The sequence below is a fragment of the Lonchura striata genome, chromosome 1, assembly GCF_050655825.1.
Source record: "Lonchura striata isolate lonStrDom1 chromosome 1, ASM5065582v1, whole genome shotgun sequence".
Lineage (NCBI taxonomy): Eukaryota > Metazoa > Chordata > Aves > Passeriformes > Estrildidae > Lonchura > Lonchura striata.
Genome location: NC_140703.1, coordinates 3,903,230 through 3,920,476, shown reverse-complemented (window position 1 = coordinate 3,920,476; position 17,247 = coordinate 3,903,230). Strand labels below are relative to the sequence as shown.

The following is a 17,247-nucleotide window of genomic DNA, read 5'->3' as shown; positions in this document are numbered from 1 at the left end:
GGCATACTAGAGCAATTTAATCTTTTAAAAAACTGACTGCAACCTGTTAGGCTGGTAGTGAGTGCCCAAGGGCAGTTGCCTTCTCAGACATTCTGATGCAGTCTCTGGCTCATCTGAACAATCCAAATGACTTTTCCTTAGTCTTCTCAATGCTAGGTCAGCCCATTTGCTGCAAATCATTTTCAGTCTGAACTGAAAAGCACTGCCTGCTGAGCCGTGGGGCAGAAACATTGGCAGGTCTGGGGGGCTCAATGGCCACAGCCATCCATGCAGCCACCTGATAAACAGTCTTTAGCTCCAGAAGTGTTTTACATTACCCAAAATTGATTCTTTACCATTAAAAACAGTGCTTGAATTCACTAACTCTCCTTAATAAAAATTAATAGTAATGGTTTTCCTTATTATTTTTCAGCTAAAACCTACCCCAAAGTGTAGCACTGACGTGAAATAAACAGATAATGACAGTTGGTATGTTCTGTCCTTTCATTTCTTCATTGGTTTGTAGATTCAGGTCAAACTGGCAAAATAAAAGCAGGGGAGAAAATCTCTTTAAATGCAGATAAAAGACATGTCCATATATAATTTCCTTTCTACAGCTTGCTAAGGACTATAGCCCTTTTTATCATGTTTTTGTTTGCAACAGACTTGGTCCAGATTTTTGACCTTAAAGCCATTCATTATGTGATCCTATGCATTACATAATAGTGAAGGCTCACTCGTTATCTTGCATCCCCTTGCAGATTGATGCTTTAATTTTAATAAATAGAAAGTGTTTACTCTCAGTGTTGTTACAGGGCTAGCTTCCTCATTCCTGAACAGGACACCAAGGAAAACCTGTCAAGAAGATTTTGCAAAAGGATGTAAGACGTCCCTTGTCAAACCTGCTTTTCTCTACTTTTTAAAGTATTTTTCTGATTACTGCAACATTTGACTTTCGGGGATGGGAAATTTGACTGCATTTGCAAATACCGCAGATATAGAGAACTTTTCACACTTTTTACACTTTCAAAAACATGTGCATGGAAGTCTAGGGTAGGAATGCAAAGGAGGAGACTCATCATATTTTCTGTTTTGCCAGACAGCAATGAACCAGAATCTCTCATGCATAACAGAAATAATAGTTACATTACTGTAACTATTACCTGGGTGGAGGAGGAACAAAATCAACAAAATATACTGTGCTTGATGTTTCCATTTCAGAAACTGCAATCAATGCTGTATTTCCCTTAGTGAGGGATCTGCCGTGTTTAATTGACATGTCACCTTCCACTGGCAGTGATGCTCTGAGAGTAGCATGGTTCCAGTGGTACCCCTGTGATGCCTTTGGGAGCTGCATGGACAGTGCACACTGCCTCCCATCTTCTAGCTGTGCCCCATAACCCTGCTTCAAAAATACACAGCTACAACTACTCAGCTGAAAATTTTCACATTCAGCACAAACCATGGCTTTGGATCTTTCCATTAGAGAAAAATGCATGCCAGTCTGTAGAAAAATCTGAGGAATGTAGGTTCTGGCCAGTCTTTTCAGCAAGTTCTGGGTCTTATAGGAATAAAGTGTGTGTACGCTGATAATTAGTCACACAGCAAAGTACTGAACAAACAAACATGCTTTTTCTGTTTGTCACAGACGTAACACAATCAAGAAGTCATGCCCTAATAAGGCTTTTAGTGAAATATCAATATGAAATTATGTATACAAACAGTGCACAAGTAGAATTAAGCTCACCGTAGTCATGTTAGTTACTGATGCTCTAGGTTTCAGGAGAATTATTTCATACAGAACCACCACAGACTAAACTGGAGAGCAGCTCAGCCAGGGTTCCTAAGAGCAAGGCAAGGTGCTAAAATGCATCTCCCAGGACATACTGAACAGCTAAAATAAAGGTAGGGGGAATGCTGCATTTGCTCCAGCCATTACAGGAAAAGAAGACTTTCTTCTGTATCCAAGTATTTCCCCATATTTGAGCTCTGCATTCAAGCTGGAACACGATCAGAGCACTCCTGCAGCAAACAGCCATCAGGACTGGTGGCTGCTCAGTGTACTTTGTGACCTCTTTGAGAGCAGACAGGCAAACTAAAATATCCTCCTTTCAAATAAAATTTATTTCTTGGTACAAAGGTTTCCGATTTATTCCTTTTCAATGCAACTTAACAACAACGCATTTCAAGTGTACACACACTTATGAGGACTGGGAAATATCAGAAGAATACTTTTGTTTTTCTTGTTTGCTTGTTGGTAAAAATTAACAAGTAAAATTCTCAAAAAGACATGTTAATCACATATTGCTAAAATCTCCTGCCACAATGATACCAGCTTTCTAGAATTTCCTCACTGAATCTTCAGAGGATTTCCCACAGTAAAAGAGAAGTCATTCTCTGCCTCCCCATAATGAAACCCTTACAACTTAAATGCTAACTTCATACTTCAGGTGTTGAGAAATAATCCGAATGGAAGAAAGTTTCCACAATCTCTCTCCCTGTTGATCTTGGCCTCTCTCCATCTGCATTCTGGCTGCCCCACACGTATGGCTCAGGGTTCAAGTAACTAACATACTTCATACTTTAAAAAACTTTTTCTCGGTTAACTTTTGCCTGGCAAACCTGAAGTTCCTGCAAGCTGTAACAGAGGAAATGAGTGAGCAGTAAGCGAGCTTACAGCAGTCTCGGGGAGGCAGCGACAGCAGCAATTCTCTTCGGGGCAGAGTGCAGGAACCTGGCCCAGGAGAAAGAGAACATAAGGTAAAAGTAATCATGACGCTCTTCTCAAAAAGCTCTTCTCAAATGAGAGGTAGGAGCCTAGGGCTTCCTGCAGGGATAGGTAATTCTTTTCTAAAAGTGCTTTTAACAGTGACCTCGTTCGCTCCCGACAAGTCAAAACCTGTGTGTCCTGTTTTTTTCCAGCAGAATAAAACGACTCAATTTTTTTCGGGAAGAGAGCTTACAAAAAAACTCCAAAAAAAATGCAGGAAGAAGTGGCAAGAAGGGGTGTGTGTCCCCTCAAGGACTTTGTCTGCAAAATGACTCTGTGAATTCAGGAGTTGTAAAAGACTTCAGATATCACCGAGTCCTACCTCTGACTGATGAACTCAACTAGATCACGGCACACGTCCAGTTTTAACACTCAGGAATGCTGATGTGCCTGGGCAGCTCATTGCAATGCTTGAAAACCCCTTTAATGGGAAATTCCACCCAATGTCCAATCTAAATCCTGTCGCAGCTTAAGTCTATGTCCTCTTGTCCTGTTACTTGCTAACTGGGAGAAAAGACCGACCCCCACCTGGCTAAAACTTCCTTCTTAGGAAGCTGTAAAGACTGCTCATGGGCACTGCACTTGGCCAACTGCGCTGCCCTTCTCTGGACACGCTCCAGCGCCTCGAAACCCATGCGGTAGTGAGTGAGGCGTCCAGAGATGGACACAGCGCTCGAGATGATGCTCCGCCAGCGCCAAGCGCATCCCGGGACACGCAGTTTTCCCGCTTTCCCCGCTGCCTTCCCCGCCCCAGGCGCTTCCAGCCGGCACCGCGGGTGAAGCTGCGGCTCTCGGCTGCCGGGACTCACCGCACCGCCGCTGCCCGGAGCGAGCCGTCCCGGCGCTGCTCTTCCAGGAGAGGGCAAAGTGTGAGGGCGGAGCGGCGGAGCGGCGGGGCGGGCCGGCGCCGCGCCGCCCTCACGCCGAGCCAGCCCGCCCTGTTGCCGTGGTTATGGCGCAGGAGAGCCGCGGCGAGCGGGCCGAGGAGCCGGCGGAGCGCGGCCCCGGCGCGGCTTTTCACATGTTCGTGCTCATGGAGGACCTGCTGGACAAGCTGAAACTGCTGAGCTACGAGGAGGAGGCGCTGCGGCGCCATAACATGCGGCCTCTGTGCAGGTGCGGCCCTGCTCGGCCTGAGGGCGCGGGCGGCGGGCGGCGGGCCGGGCCCGCTCCGGGCCCTCGCAGCTCAAGGAAGGGGCTCGTGTGGCAGGGTGCCTGCCTCAGGGGACAAGCAGCTGCAAAGCTGCCCGTGTGAGCTGGAACCGAAAGCTTGAGATGATAATAATAATAATAATAATAGTCCCTTGACCTTCCCTGCCCCCCAGGTACTGGGTGTCTGCGTGCCGCGGTACCCGTGCAAAAAGTAATTCTACCTATTCGGCAGAAAGTAGCTCTGCCTAAATTCCAAGTAGTTCAAAATAACTCTAAGTATCTTGAATTCAGGATAGCTATTCGTGGGATATGTGTATTTTTTAACCCTTTGCAAAGAGGGCCCGTTTTTGGTAAGGCTGGGGTTTCATATCCAGTATATATTTGTTTCATATGTAATGTTTTTTATGTCTTTCTTTTAAATGATGGTGGAGACATGAAGCCTGGGAAACAGGACCAATGTGCTCCAAATATCCACCTGCCCAAATAACCCATTTGTCGCTCTTAGCCAGGCTCCATTGCAGGGCTGTCACAGAATTAAGCTTCTTACAAGGAGCATTTTGTTAAAGGGGTCCAAGTTACTCCCTTTTTGGGAAGGAGGCTCAAGTATGAGCACTGTGGCTGTAAATCAGTTCTAGCCTGCTCTTGAGCCAGTGGAATGTTTGGAGCAGGACAGCAGACCATTGTGTACCTTAGTGAGTGGCTGTGTTGGTAAAGAGAAGCATTTCCAGAAGTTCCCTGTGTCCAGCATGCATGTAATTTATACTTTGTGGGGTGGTCTGGTTTTATGGATTGATTTCTTGTTAGGACCACATATTTGAATTTGGCGTGATCCAAGTCAGATCCAGTTTTCATTGCTTTCCAAAGCAACCCAAAGCACAGTAGGTAAGGACAGGCGGAATGATCACTTCAAAACAAGCTCCTCGTCTGAGCTGAATTTTTAAATGTAGGAATACCATCTTCCTGCATTTCTTGAGGAAAGTGTGAAAGATGTGGTTTGGGGAACTTGGCAGCCAGGTCTGGTGTTGACTAATAACTTAGTCATAGGTGGAAATAAGCAAGCTGTAGTGTAGAAAGATGTAGAAAACTTGGTCTGCTGCATCCTGAATTTAGTTCATTGCTCATTGAGGAAACCGGGTAAAGAAACTGCTCTGTAGCCTGTGCTTACCTATAGTGTTGTAAGCTGCAGAAACTCACAAGATGTACCACTTGTCCCCCTTGTAAGCAGGCACTACTTTGCGCTGCCCACCAACCCCGGCGAGCAGTTCTTCATGTTCTGCACGCTGGCCGCGTGGCTGATCAGCAAAGCGGGGCGTCCCTTCGAGCAGCCGCAGGAGTACGACGACCCCAACGCCGTCATCTCAAATGTGCTCTCGGAGCTGCGCTCCTTTGTGAGTGTCACACGGGCTCCCTTCCCAGGTGCCTGCATTCCCTTCAGAAATAACAGCAGTCACACGCTCTTCTCCTGCTGGGTCTGGTCCCAAGGACTGGACAGATTTTCCTGGCTGTAAGTTTGTACTGTGTTACTTAGTAAATTGGAACTTTACATAGGCTGTACTGAAACGTGGATGAAAAATTAAAACCTTATAATTTTAATAAAGATTTGTAGGGAACGGTATGTTGATAGTGGACGTACACTGGGATTTATCACACAGCAGGGATTTCTTTTTAAAGGGTATGTGTACTTTTGAGAACTCTTGATTTTTTTTTTATTACTTTTATTAATTTTCATATGCATAGAATTTTACAATAGCTCTATGCATATTTATTCTGTTGATTTTGTGTTATATTTTTAGTTAGTTGTACTTAGTTTTTGCCAGAAAGTATAGAAAGAACTCCTGGGTTACATTGCTTTGCTTCAAAGTCTGAGGAGTCTTTTTTATCTCTTATTTTTTTAGTGTGGAAATTTGTATTTTTTTTTTTTTTCATTAGCTAGGATAACTTTGCTAGTGTTGTAGTTACTAGACTAAATAGCGTATTTCACTTATGTTAGCAAGTTTAAAGCGGCACATTTCACTTAAATCTAAATAGGCTTCTACTTTGTGAAATTTTCACTCTGTCTCATTACCTACTTGCTATTATTTTTAACATTACAAAAATGGTCTTATAAATGATTCCAGTTAGTTTTGTTCTGCAGTCTGTAAAATGGATTAAACCAGGCTTACCTTCTGTAGTGCCGCATATGTTGCTAATTTATAGTAGCATAATTTTCAGAGATTTTATCTGGAAGGGTTACACAGCTTGTGATATCCTGCTCTGGCCAAAGTGAATGACTTAATTTGTAGTGTCTTTGTAGTGTAGGAAGTGGTTTAGAATAGTGTTTGTGTCTTTTGTTTTGTTTTGTTTTGTTGAAGAGTAAAAGGAATACAAACTGCCAGAAACTACTGAGATTTTTTTTTAATGAAAAAAGCCAAACTCCAAAGGTCAGGAGACTATGTCAACTGACAAAAGTATGCTCTTATGGGAGATAATACTCTTTTGCAGTGTGAATTATGTTAAGGACACTCTGAAGGAGTTAAACTATATCAAACTACTATGTTTATTCTGCATAACAGCAATAAATTAAAATATTTTATAAGTAAAATCTGGAGCAAGCAGGACACTGTTGAAAAGTTGGTAGTTAGGTCTCAATACTTGAGTTTTTCTGTAGCTGTTCTTGCCTTGTCACTCGTGTGCTTGACTATCCAGATCTCTTGTGGCTTCTGCCTCTTCTGCTACCTGGGAGTATGCTCTTACCATGTGTTTAAAGATTTCTACACTGCATCTGTTCCTTGGCTTCATCTGCTTTTCCTTCCTTTGCCTCACTGGAGCTGCACAGGAGAAGAATGTAAATTGTCATTAATAAAATCTCATACACAAGACTCTTGGCTTTAGTGTACAAAACTTACCTCCCTTTGAGGAAATTTGGGTTGGTAGGCCATTTGTAAACAGCCTGTCTCTTTATTTTAGGGAAGGCCTGTGGATTTTCCTCCCTCAAAATTAAAGACAGGCTGCGGAGAGCAAGTGTGCTATGTTCTGGATTGTTTAGCTGAAGAAGCCTTGAAAAACACTGGGTTTAGCTGGAAAAGGTACAGTACACTTATAAGCGTCGTCCCTTATGCGTTGTTTTACAGCAAACAGATGTAAGTTGTAGTGGTAAAATAAAACATGGGAATGACTAAAACCATTTTACTTGACGTTTCATGAGATGGAAAATTCAACTAGGCTTGAAGCAGGGTGACCAATTAATTCCTAATGCAGTTTCACACAGATGTAGCTAATTAATGTTTAACTGGTGACTTTCTTTTTTGTTATTTCCCTACACATAACTCCTTGTTAATCTATATTTGAGTTGAAACATGTCTTGTCCTTTTAGGTTCTATCAATCAGTAGTAAATTCCCAGAGTTGTGCACAGTATGATTGTGTTACAAGTAGACTAATTTTATTTAATCTGAAGGAAATCTTAGTACAAATTAGATGACAAATAATCTCAAGTATATGAAAATGTCTTTAAAAGTGTTCTTTATTCCATTCTTTTCTTCAAATGGGTTTTGAAATAGATATAGCAAAGTAATTTCTACCTTGGAAATATTTTACTGTTACTTCTCTTTAGTACACTAATTCCACTGCAGGCTGCAAATAAGCCTGTGATGACTTGCACTTGAATTTTAAGATCTTAGACCAATAGAGAAAAACCCTTAAATTTACTTCCTAGGTGACTTTGTGGTGTGAATGTATTGTACTGCCTTTACTTTTAAGACAGTCCAAGATGAACAAGACTTTCAAGGCAGAGTATATATTTATTTAAGTTGTGAAACACTAATTATTATCTAGGTATATTCCATATCATCCATTTTTCTCATGACATGACTTGTTTGCAGAGGTATTTACAATTTATTGTGTTTAAAAGTTCTGCTGTTCTTTGAATTAATTTCAGGCCAGCATACCCAACAGAAGAACCAGAAGAAGAAGAAATAACAGAAGATGATGCAGAATTAACACTTAGTAAATTGGAAGAGGATGTTGCAGTAGGTTTATTTCATTGGTTTTGATTCTATTACTATTGGTCAACTATGAGGAAATTTTTATTCACTGTTTATTTTGTTTGGCTTTGTTTAAGAAGTCTTATCTATTAGCTGTTAAAGTTTTTTTCCTGCAGCTCTATTCGTGCATTGTCAGATTCTCTGTAGGGTTTTTTGTTGCTTTTCAGATAAGATTAACTCTTCAAGACAGAGTGTATGTTCTTATGTGCAGTGGAATCTAACTGTGCATTAAAAGACACGGAGATTCAGAGTAGTTTCTTTTCTACTGATAAATCTACTCTTGATGTTAAACTAAAGGTTTAAAATAGGAAAACAGCTGTCTGGTCTTTTCACTATCTTGTTAAGGTCTAAGGTGCTTAAACTGGGAAGTGGGAATGAAACAGTTAACTAAAGCACAGTTGAAATCCTTCAAAGAACCTCTGGGTTTGTTCTCAGGTATTGTCCTAGGCCATGATTTTCATAACTAATGTGTTCTTTTAGCTCTGTGGAATGTACATGTGTTAATAAGACCACTGAGGTGTTATTCCTTTACTAGGTGTTACATTACCACGCAGTTCATACCAAAGGGATACTCACTTTTTAGAGCCCCAAGTGATTCTACAGGGATTAATTACATGCCAATGTAATTTTTTCTTGCCCGGTCCATTTTAGCTGCCAGTATATTGATATTAGCTGTATCCATAATTGAATTTAGCAGTATTTCCAGCAATTAAATGTTAATGATGAGTTTCATTGATTGTTCTTTGGTTTTGATTCTTCTGAATAAAAATGATGAGGCTGCCAGAGACAGCCTAGTTCTGTAAATCAGGTATAGCCTGTATCAGGTGGCCAGCAGTAGGCAGTGAGGCTGGGTGTGCAAGGAAATCCGCACAGTTTGGTTCTCAGTTCTGATAACCACTCTTCTTGTTCTGGTGGTATGTTCTTTTACATGCTGCACAAATATGTATTGTCTATTTAGCAAAAGATAGTCTAAATGTGGTCTTAACTTCTTGCAAGTATTCAGGGAACTCAGGGTTAGACATGCCAGAAGAAAATCATGTTAGTTAAAAGCTGGGTAAATAGAGGAAAGAGAAATAAGCTCCAAGGTTTTCACTGAGTCTTGAAGAATTTTACCCTAAGACCTGTGTTATTGCAGTTTTTGTGATTTGTGTAGAAAGGAGGTGGATGATAAAATTTTACTTTGGTGGAAAAGACAGTCAAGAGTGGGACAAGATGTATAGGGGTGAAGATCTGGATGATAAAATGGCAGATGAAGTACAGTATAGCTAAGTGAAGGCTAATGCACAGAAAAAGCATTGTTACTTATGGGTGATGGGCTCTCAGCTGATCACGAGAACTAGGGAATTTTGGGACTGTAACAGATTTATAGGGCACATGAACAGAGTGTGTGTTCTCATGGGCAAGAAAAAAATCAATTGCCTCAATTTCAGGTGTGCACACTTAAGATGTGGCATCATACTGTAATTCCAAATATGTAGTGCAAACAACATCTTGAATACTGTGTTGAGGTGTGGTTGTGGTTTGGTTTTTGTTTTGATGGGGCTTTATTTTTAAGGTAGAGCTTTAAGAAATACATAAAAAATACAAATACCATACAACTATTGATAATGGGACATTTAATGTCAGAGGCTTTAGGTTTAGGTTTGGGTTTTGTTGGTAGTTGGTTTATTTTTGTAATACTGTGCCACTCTGAAGGAAATATGGGGTAGCTTTGATCTTTCAGCTTGTCCCATGTATTATGTCTCTTCATAAGCTCCATATCATAAATTCTCCATGTCTTGTTTTGTTCAGAAATATGGAACTTAATACTCCTTGGTTTGTTCTCCTGCAAAATAAAATTATGCAGACAGATTGTGCAATAGTTACTGATGTCTTGCTTTGAAACTTCTCTTAAGGAAGAAGAGTCAGACAATGAAGAAGATTATATTGACCTGAATGTTTTAAAGGCACAAACGTACAGATCAGTAAGTTGTTACCCATTAGTCCTCTCATGAGAGATTTTTACATCTGTAGCAGCAATTTCTGTCTGTTGGATTTAAGTCTAAAAATCCTTGTATAGTATTGACTTGGGAAAAAAACCCATCTGAAATGAATCCAATATTACATATTAATATAATTTTGAAAGAACAATGTGCAGCCAGTTTCTAAACTGATACTGCTGAAGGGCTGCTGGGAACATTTGCAAGAATTTTTTTGCAGAGACTTCTAGAGAAACATGGTATTAGTTTCATGAATATATTTTAATCCCACATACATACACCATTTCTGAAATGTAATACAATTTCTTAATATATACATTTAATAGTCTTCAATTTTAAGTATGATGAGAATATATACTTATTTTAATTCCAAATCTTTATGAACTCAAAGAAAGCCATTAAAGAAATCTGTTTCATCTGTAGTCTAGATTGTTCTGGATATAAATATTTTTCTAATATTAACACTGCAAACTGTTATAGTGATTTCTAACAGTTCTCACTGTGCATAACAGTGATATTTTGTGTATAAACTTTGTGATTTTTACATAGAACTTGAATGACACTGCAAAGCAGGAAGAGATTTTACAGTCCACAACAGATGCAGCAGAGTGGAATCTGGAAGTGGAACGTGTGCTTCCACAGCTGAAAGTCACAGTCAGGACTGACAATAAGGTATGGAAGAATGGATTTGCCTGTGTACATGTAGTGATTAAAATGTGATTTCAGTCGATGCTGTTTGCTTTCTGTTTGCAGTTGTCTTTTGTCATGCAAAAACGTGTGAGTAATGCGCTCTCCAGTGCTACCTTATCTGAACCTTTGTCAATTACTTTGACCCTAGAAGCAGTAAATTTCAGTAAGGTGTTTTTTCAACATTAATTTTTTTTTCTGCTGCTTACAAAGCACCTTATTTCTACATATTTATTCAGTGAGGATTTTTTTCAGTCCTCTTGACATTTCCAATGTATCCACACTTCTAAAAAAATTATATCCTCACTTTAACAGCTGTTAAAACATCTTATTGGAGGACAGCTGATGATCTTACCTTTCAACTCTTCCATTTTTCAACCACATGAAAGACTGATTGTATGGAATTCCTCTTGATGAACTTTACATGACAATCAAGTAGGTCTGTACCCTGGTCTAGTCATCCTGAACTCTCCTTATGTTTAGTGAAAAGAAGTGAGCATTTTTCCAACTGCTTTTGCTCACCATATCCTGCTGTCTCAGGATGAAATTAATCATGGCTTAGACTATTGAGAGAAATACACAGTTCTATTTTAAGGAGCCTAGAATCAGCAGCTTAGAAGGGACCTTTGGCATTCCAAACCTAGTGCCTGCTCCTGGCATTGCCATAAGCATTCTTTCCAGGAGCTTGTGTAGCACACACAGATCAGTACAGTATTGGAATTGTTCATTTGCAGTGACCCAGGTAGTTGGGATGTTGGAGCAATCTGCACCACTGATACAGCAATACAATACATATACATTAATACAGTGAAAGATAATTATCTTGCCAAAAATAGGGGAAATCTTCAACTTGGGGGACAGCTCAACTGTCTGCTGAGCTGCATGACTGTCTTACACCATCCTGCATTTTTCTGTGTCAAGAATTGCCTGGCTTGAACCACTCTGCTGTGATACTCAGCAAGCCCATCTGTTGCAGAGAACATGATGCTTGAGTCTCACAGTGAGGAATTAAAACTTAATAAAGACGTAGATGAAAAATTAAAGCCACTGTAGGATCTGAGGGTTACTAGCTTCCAGCTTAATGCACCGTCTCTCTGCCTTAAGGAATATGTCAAAATGAACATAAAAAGAGAATGATTCTTCTTCTAGCTTCTTTCAGAAATAATTGGAGAGAAGTGTTTGGCCTTTTTCCATTGTGACAGAAAACATATTCCGTTTCCTAAGCTGTAAACATGGTGCCAGGAGAGTATTAATGGTTTAATCAATGGCACTAGAAACTAGAACTTAACTGTAAAGTCCTGGACAGAGGTGGGGGTGGGTTGTGTGCCTTTTGTTTTTATTTAAACTCCAAAGTTTGACAAATTGTGAGCAATTGTCATAAGACCAACAAGAGATCAGGAGTCTCCTGCAAATGTGAAACACAACGTAAGCATATTTTTGTTTGTGACTCATTACCTGGTGTTCAGGGCCAATTCACAGCACCTTTTCTCAGCCCCCACCCCTGAGTCCATGTACGTTTCCTATGATCTTGAAGCTGGAAATAATTTTCCCCCTTCTAACTGTATCCCGTTACCAAAACCAAGTTTTGGTATTTCTGCCTCTTTTTCTTTCCATTCTTCTCCTGGTAACAGTAAGGACTGAAATAGAAAGGAAAGAACAGATAGTCCAGAATTGGAAGGTGTTGGGCATCAACAGTCATTTTGTCTAAGAATAAACTGAACTAGTGCAGCTACAATCAATATTTTTAGTATTTGTGCCCAGAGTGGTTTCTAGCAGATATAGTTCCATGAAGATCAGACTCTAAAAAGCATAGCTACTATGGTGTCAGTGAGGATGTCAGTGTTTGTTTATGGATCTGAGTGTCACATGTGACATTTAGGAGGTTTATAAATTGTGTCACATTGAGCCAGTGCCGCTGGCTATGAACATGGCAGTGGCAGGATGATACATGGCAATAGTATAAAAGAGAATTGACCCTGCTTTGCATACCCGCCGTTGTTTAGTAACCAGAGAAGGATAAAAGTTGCACTTACCTGTGTTTTAATTTGTGATGTCTTTTTTAGGATTGGAGGATTCATGTAGATCAAATGCATCAGCATAAGGATGGAATTGATTCTTCTTTGAAAGAAACTAGGGTATGTCTTGTATGTACAGAGTATTTTACTAACTGTCAGCATTTTTATTTTCTATTTGATATGCATTAAGAACTAAATGAATCTCTTTTTTCTTCTATTTGTTTGTGCTATTGCTGTAAAATTAAAAAGGGAAAGATATGACAATGATCATTAAGGACAGTGCTGGTGGCAAAATATCTTCTGGGAAAGGGTTGTATGGGTGAGGATTAACAGGGCTATCAGGGTCTAGTAGTGAATGCATTACCGTAAGTGCATCCTGACTACAGAGGACAAAATAGAATAATACCATCTAGAAGGTGCTGTTAAAACCCCTCAAATGCTGTTGCTAGAGTAACTTACTGACATTGACATTGTAATTAACTGAGGAGGGGAGAGTGATGAAGCAGTAAAGACTGAAATACATGTTTTGGAGGTGGGCAAACCAGAACCCATTGGGAATAAGTTTTTGTTGGCTAAACACGGTATTTCTGTACTATTTTTCTCTGTCTGTAGGCTTCCATAGCCTTCCTTAACTGCAGCATCATTTTAATACTCTTTCCATACTGTCTGCATACTGTCAACCCACAAAATGTGATTTTCTAGGGCTACCTTGACAAACTCCATAATGAAATCAGCAGAACACTGGAAAAGATCAATAGCAGGGAAAAGTACATCAACAATCAGTTGGAGCACTTGGTTCAAGAATACCGTTCAGCACAAGCCTTGCTGAGTGAGGTACTGCTGATCTTTTGTTGTTGCCTTCTGCAGTATTAACTTGCTGTTAAGTAAGGGTAGAGGCAAAGATGACATGGAGTGAGCTATCTATGAATTCTGCTGTTGGATATAAAGCAGGGGAAATGTCGATTGGCTGTCAAATTATATTCTTCCTAAGCTAAACTAGCAATTTTTATTCAACTGTTCTGCAGGGGAAAATAGATGGTTTTGCCTGAGTATTATGTATAGCTGTTGCCAGTCTTGAGCAGCTAGTAAATTGCTAGTTCTGCTTTCCCTGCGAAGTTCACACATCTGCCAGGAGTGGAAAGACTACAGTCTGAGTCCAACATTCATCCCTTAGATTGAGTACTGGTGCTAAAGTACACAAAGGACTCTGATTACTTCTTTGCTTCATTTAGTTTTTATGCCAATAGAGAACTGTCTAAGAAGCTTTTTGATCCCCTGTCTGGGAAGTGTTATAGTCTGCCCTTTGGCAAGCCCTCCTGCTTGTGGCCACGCTGACAGTAATGCTAAAAGAATTTGACCTCTGCACCTTCTGTTTGCTTTGTTGTCAAGGTATTTTCGACATAGTGATTTACTGTTGATGAAGTATTATTCTGGATTTCACTATTCAATGCTTTCTGCATTATAGCATATTTTCTTCATGTTTATTTCCTCATGTAAATGATTAGAAAGCATAGTTCTTATCAAGTGTGTATTTGGACTATTTGCTGCTTTACATTTTTGAATGACAGTCATTGCAGGGGCTCTTTCAAGCCTGTCCTCATTTATAAACCTCACTGGGGCTTTGTGGGAGAGTTTCTGGAATTGAAACATATGAGAGCAAGTATTGAAATTTTCTCTGAGCTATCTGGATACATCTCTTCAACTCTGTCATTACAGATAAGACATGTTTTTTTCCAGGCTAAAGAGAAGTACCAGGAGGGAAGTGGAGGAGTAACTGAAAGGATTAGAGTGCTTTCCGAGGTAAAACACATCTTACTTTAAAACAGTCTTCAGAGAGTTGGCATTTAGTGGTTGCAGTTTAATGAAACTAGTTCTCTCTGATTTGTTCTCATGTTAAAGATTATTCTTTGTTTGGGGGAGGTGATTTAAATTTTAAATCCAGGCTGCCATTGATTTTTAACTCAAGAAATGTGAGCTCAGTTTGTAAATGAAGTTAAATGTTCTGTATTTTATGACCTGTATCCTAGAATTATGGGCGATTAATAAATCATGCCCATAAATTCTTTGGAAGAAGAAAAGCTTAACTTTTATTTTTAGTTAAAATTAACAGTTTGAAATTTTTATCTTCCAGGCACTTAAAAGCAATATTTGACTAAATAGTATTTTTTTTTCCATACATCCTATTATCTGATTACCTAAATCTGTTGGTTTTTTTTTTTTTTTTTTTTTTTTTTTTTTGTTGTTGTTGTGGATTTTCTTTTTTCCTTTATATTGGTGCTCTGAAAAATTGAAATAAACATCTCCTTGCCTCACCATGTTGAGTGTTTCATGGCATTTCATTTAGAATTACAGCCTGATTTCCAAATATTTCAACTCTTTATCCAATTCACAAATTTTTGAAATGGCTCTGTTTGGGTTTTAGAAACTAGATTTACTTATTAGACAATGAAGTCTCAGGAATAGTTGCATAAAATAGGACATACAAAAAGAATGTGTTAGAAATTGTACAAGTTTCAGATGTTTTAGAACAGATAGAACAGTTGAGTTGGAGGGGATCTACAGTGATACCAAGTGCAGGTGCAGTAAGTAATACAACAGTTCAATGTGAGTTTTCTAGCAAGGATTTCTCAGTGTATGAATTCTGCAGAATTAGAGCTGCTTTCTATTTCACTCTCAAGGAAGTAAGTTTGAAAAAGTATTTTCTGATGACTTCAGATTTACAGTGTGTGCTTTGGGAGCTGATTGATAAGTAATGGTGAATATGTTACTAGCTGGCATCCTTCAGACTACAGTGGTAGGTGCACTGGCACATGCCCGAGGTAAACCAGACATTGGTTGTTAGTACTGATCTGTTTTCAGGCATGCAGTCAGACCTCAGCACACCCAGCAATACCTTTACCACTGCAGGTATTCAGTAACAATGCAGCAATGATTCCTTTTTGTTACTGAAAAGGCTTATTGAAGCCTTAATGAAGGACTATTTTCACATTATCAACAAGAATACTAAATTATTACCTTGGCTATACTTCAGAATCATGTATTTGCTTTTTTTCTGTTGTCTACAAAAGCAAACTGGTTGCTAGATACTGCTGAAATACACTTTTGTTTTTCAAACATGGATTTTACATACCTGTACCTGTACCAGTGCCAGCAGGCTGGATTGCTGCCCCTTCTTTTGTTGCAGCATGTTTCTCAGCTTCCCAGTGTCACATGCTGAAGTCCTGATGCTTCCAGAAGGGCAGTGGGCATGGTTTTTTGATGAATTTTGATCTGCAGGGATATGGGTTCCATTGTTCTTCCATCCAGCATCACACTGAAACACTTAGATTGCTGTTTTTATTGGGGATGCACAGATTTTCAGCAACACCATGGTGTTTGGTCAAATGATTACCTTTTTTCTGTAATTTTTTACAACATTATTTTAGTTAAAAATTTCTGAATGTTTGAAAAATTGTTGCTCTTTATATAACAAGTAAGATGGATTAGTTAATTTTTAAAATAAAAGCAGTTATTCAGCAGAGACTTTAAATTTGATATTCATCTGGTTTAATTAAGAAAAAAATCTCTTTTAAGATTACAGAAGCATTAGAGAAAGTAAAGCAGGAAACAGAAGAGAAAGGAAGCAGTATGACTGATGGTGGTAAGTACATTTTTGCTTCAGACAACACACCCTTTTTCTTGGTGACAGTTTCATTATATGTACTTCATTAAAATAATTACAAGGAGCAAGATGATGCAGCAGCATCATATTAGTGGGAAGGGAGGAATTAGAAACAAAATGTAAGGCACAAAATTTTTAATAGTTTTTCAAAGGTAAGATTTTCACACCCTGCTAAAGGTGTATTCAGTTCTCTAACAAACCTCAGTTCTCTAACAAACCTCAAGTCAGTTCTCTTAAACCTCAGTGGGGATAAGGCTTTTCAGCTGAGCAAAACACATCATTGAAAAACCTGTCTTAATGTTGATGCACATTTTTATGAAGCTCTTAGATGTCAAGAAGACAGCAAAATTGTCATTGCCTATTTCTGTCTTGAAAGTGTTTTGCATATTAAAAATCATGTATCAGTACAATCATGTCTTTAGAGTAGAATACCCTTTTGTTCATTCAACTCTTCCATTTTAAGGAGTAAATTACAGCAAACAATGGTTTTGTGTTAGGTGGCTGACAGAGTTGTACTGTTTATCTTTTTTTGGACAGCTCCTCTAGTGAAGATTAAACAGGCCTTAACAAAGTTGAGGCAAGAAACCATTCAGATGGACATACAGATTGGTGTGATGGAACACACATTGCTCCAGTCAAAGCTGAAAGAGAAATCCAATATGACTAGAGATATGCATGCAACAGTGATTCCAGAAGCCACAGTAGGTACCTATTAAAATTGGTTGGACCTGACTTGGTTTACCCAAAATGCAGTTTTCTACCATTTGCTTTTTTGTGACTTCAGAGGTTTTGTTTATGTTGTGGTAGGAGGATGGTCTTTTTTCCTGTTCCTTTTGAACAAGATGCTTGTTAAAAGATGCACTTTTTTAAGAAGTAACATACACACTTTAAACTCAAGAGGGAGCCATGTTTAGTTTTGTGCTGTAAAGATTTACTGCATATCTCTTCCAAATGTACTAATAAATTCTTGTTAGTGAAAATGTC

The 17,247-nt window shown here is 39.2% G+C and overlaps 2 protein-coding genes across 16 annotated transcripts in view; one reads left to right on the top strand and one right to left on the bottom strand.

The window, feature by feature from the left end:
• HHLA2 (HHLA2 member of B7 family) overlaps positions 1 to 3,684 on the bottom strand; it is a 52,172-nt gene extending 48,488 nt beyond the window's left edge. For 11 of the 15 annotated variants that reach the window (XR_014957789.1, XR_014957790.1, XR_014957792.1 and 8 more), the window contains exons 1-3: positions 3,559 to 3,681; positions 2,657 to 2,713; positions 424 to 517 (exon numbers count right to left, since the gene is read on the bottom strand). Coding sequence is in view for 7 of the 15 variants with exons in the window: in XM_077790923.2 (XP_077647049.1) it covers positions 424 to 487 (64 nt within the window). In the remaining 8 variants the exon portion in view is untranslated. Of the gene's footprint in view, positions 1 to 423; positions 518 to 2,656; positions 2,714 to 3,277 lie in introns of all 15 variants that reach the window. The other 4 variants (XM_085589364.1, XM_085589423.1, XM_077790924.2 and 1 more) reach the window with 4 other exon arrangements.
• On the top strand, positions 3,670 to 17,247 carry IFT57 (intraflagellar transport 57). Its single transcript, XM_021542406.3, has 11 exons — positions 3,670 to 3,865; positions 5,127 to 5,289; positions 6,848 to 6,966; positions 7,816 to 7,906; positions 9,817 to 9,885; positions 10,450 to 10,572; positions 12,651 to 12,722; positions 13,305 to 13,436; positions 14,340 to 14,402; positions 16,176 to 16,242; positions 16,801 to 17,247. Exons 1-11 carry the CDS (start codon positions 3,702 to 3,704, stop codon positions 16,977 to 16,979), a joined length of 1,242 nt encoding a protein of 413 aa, XP_021398081.1. The 5' UTR covers positions 3,670 to 3,701; the 3' UTR covers positions 16,980 to 17,247.

Bases quoted from the DNA above. Each gene is read 5' to 3' on its own strand.
- IFT57 (XM_021542406.3), top strand. From the start codon at position 3,702: ATGGCGCAGGAGAGCCGCGGCGAGCGGGCCGAGGAGCCGGCGGAGCGC. The intron at 3,866-5,126 runs GTGCGGCCCTGC...CCTTGTAAGCAG, and splicing joins AACATGCGGCCTCTGTGCAG to GCACTACTTTGCGCTGCCCA. The intron at 12,723-13,304 runs GTATGTCTTGTA...GTGATTTTCTAG, and splicing joins CTTCTTTGAAAGAAACTAGG to GGCTACCTTGACAAACTCCA.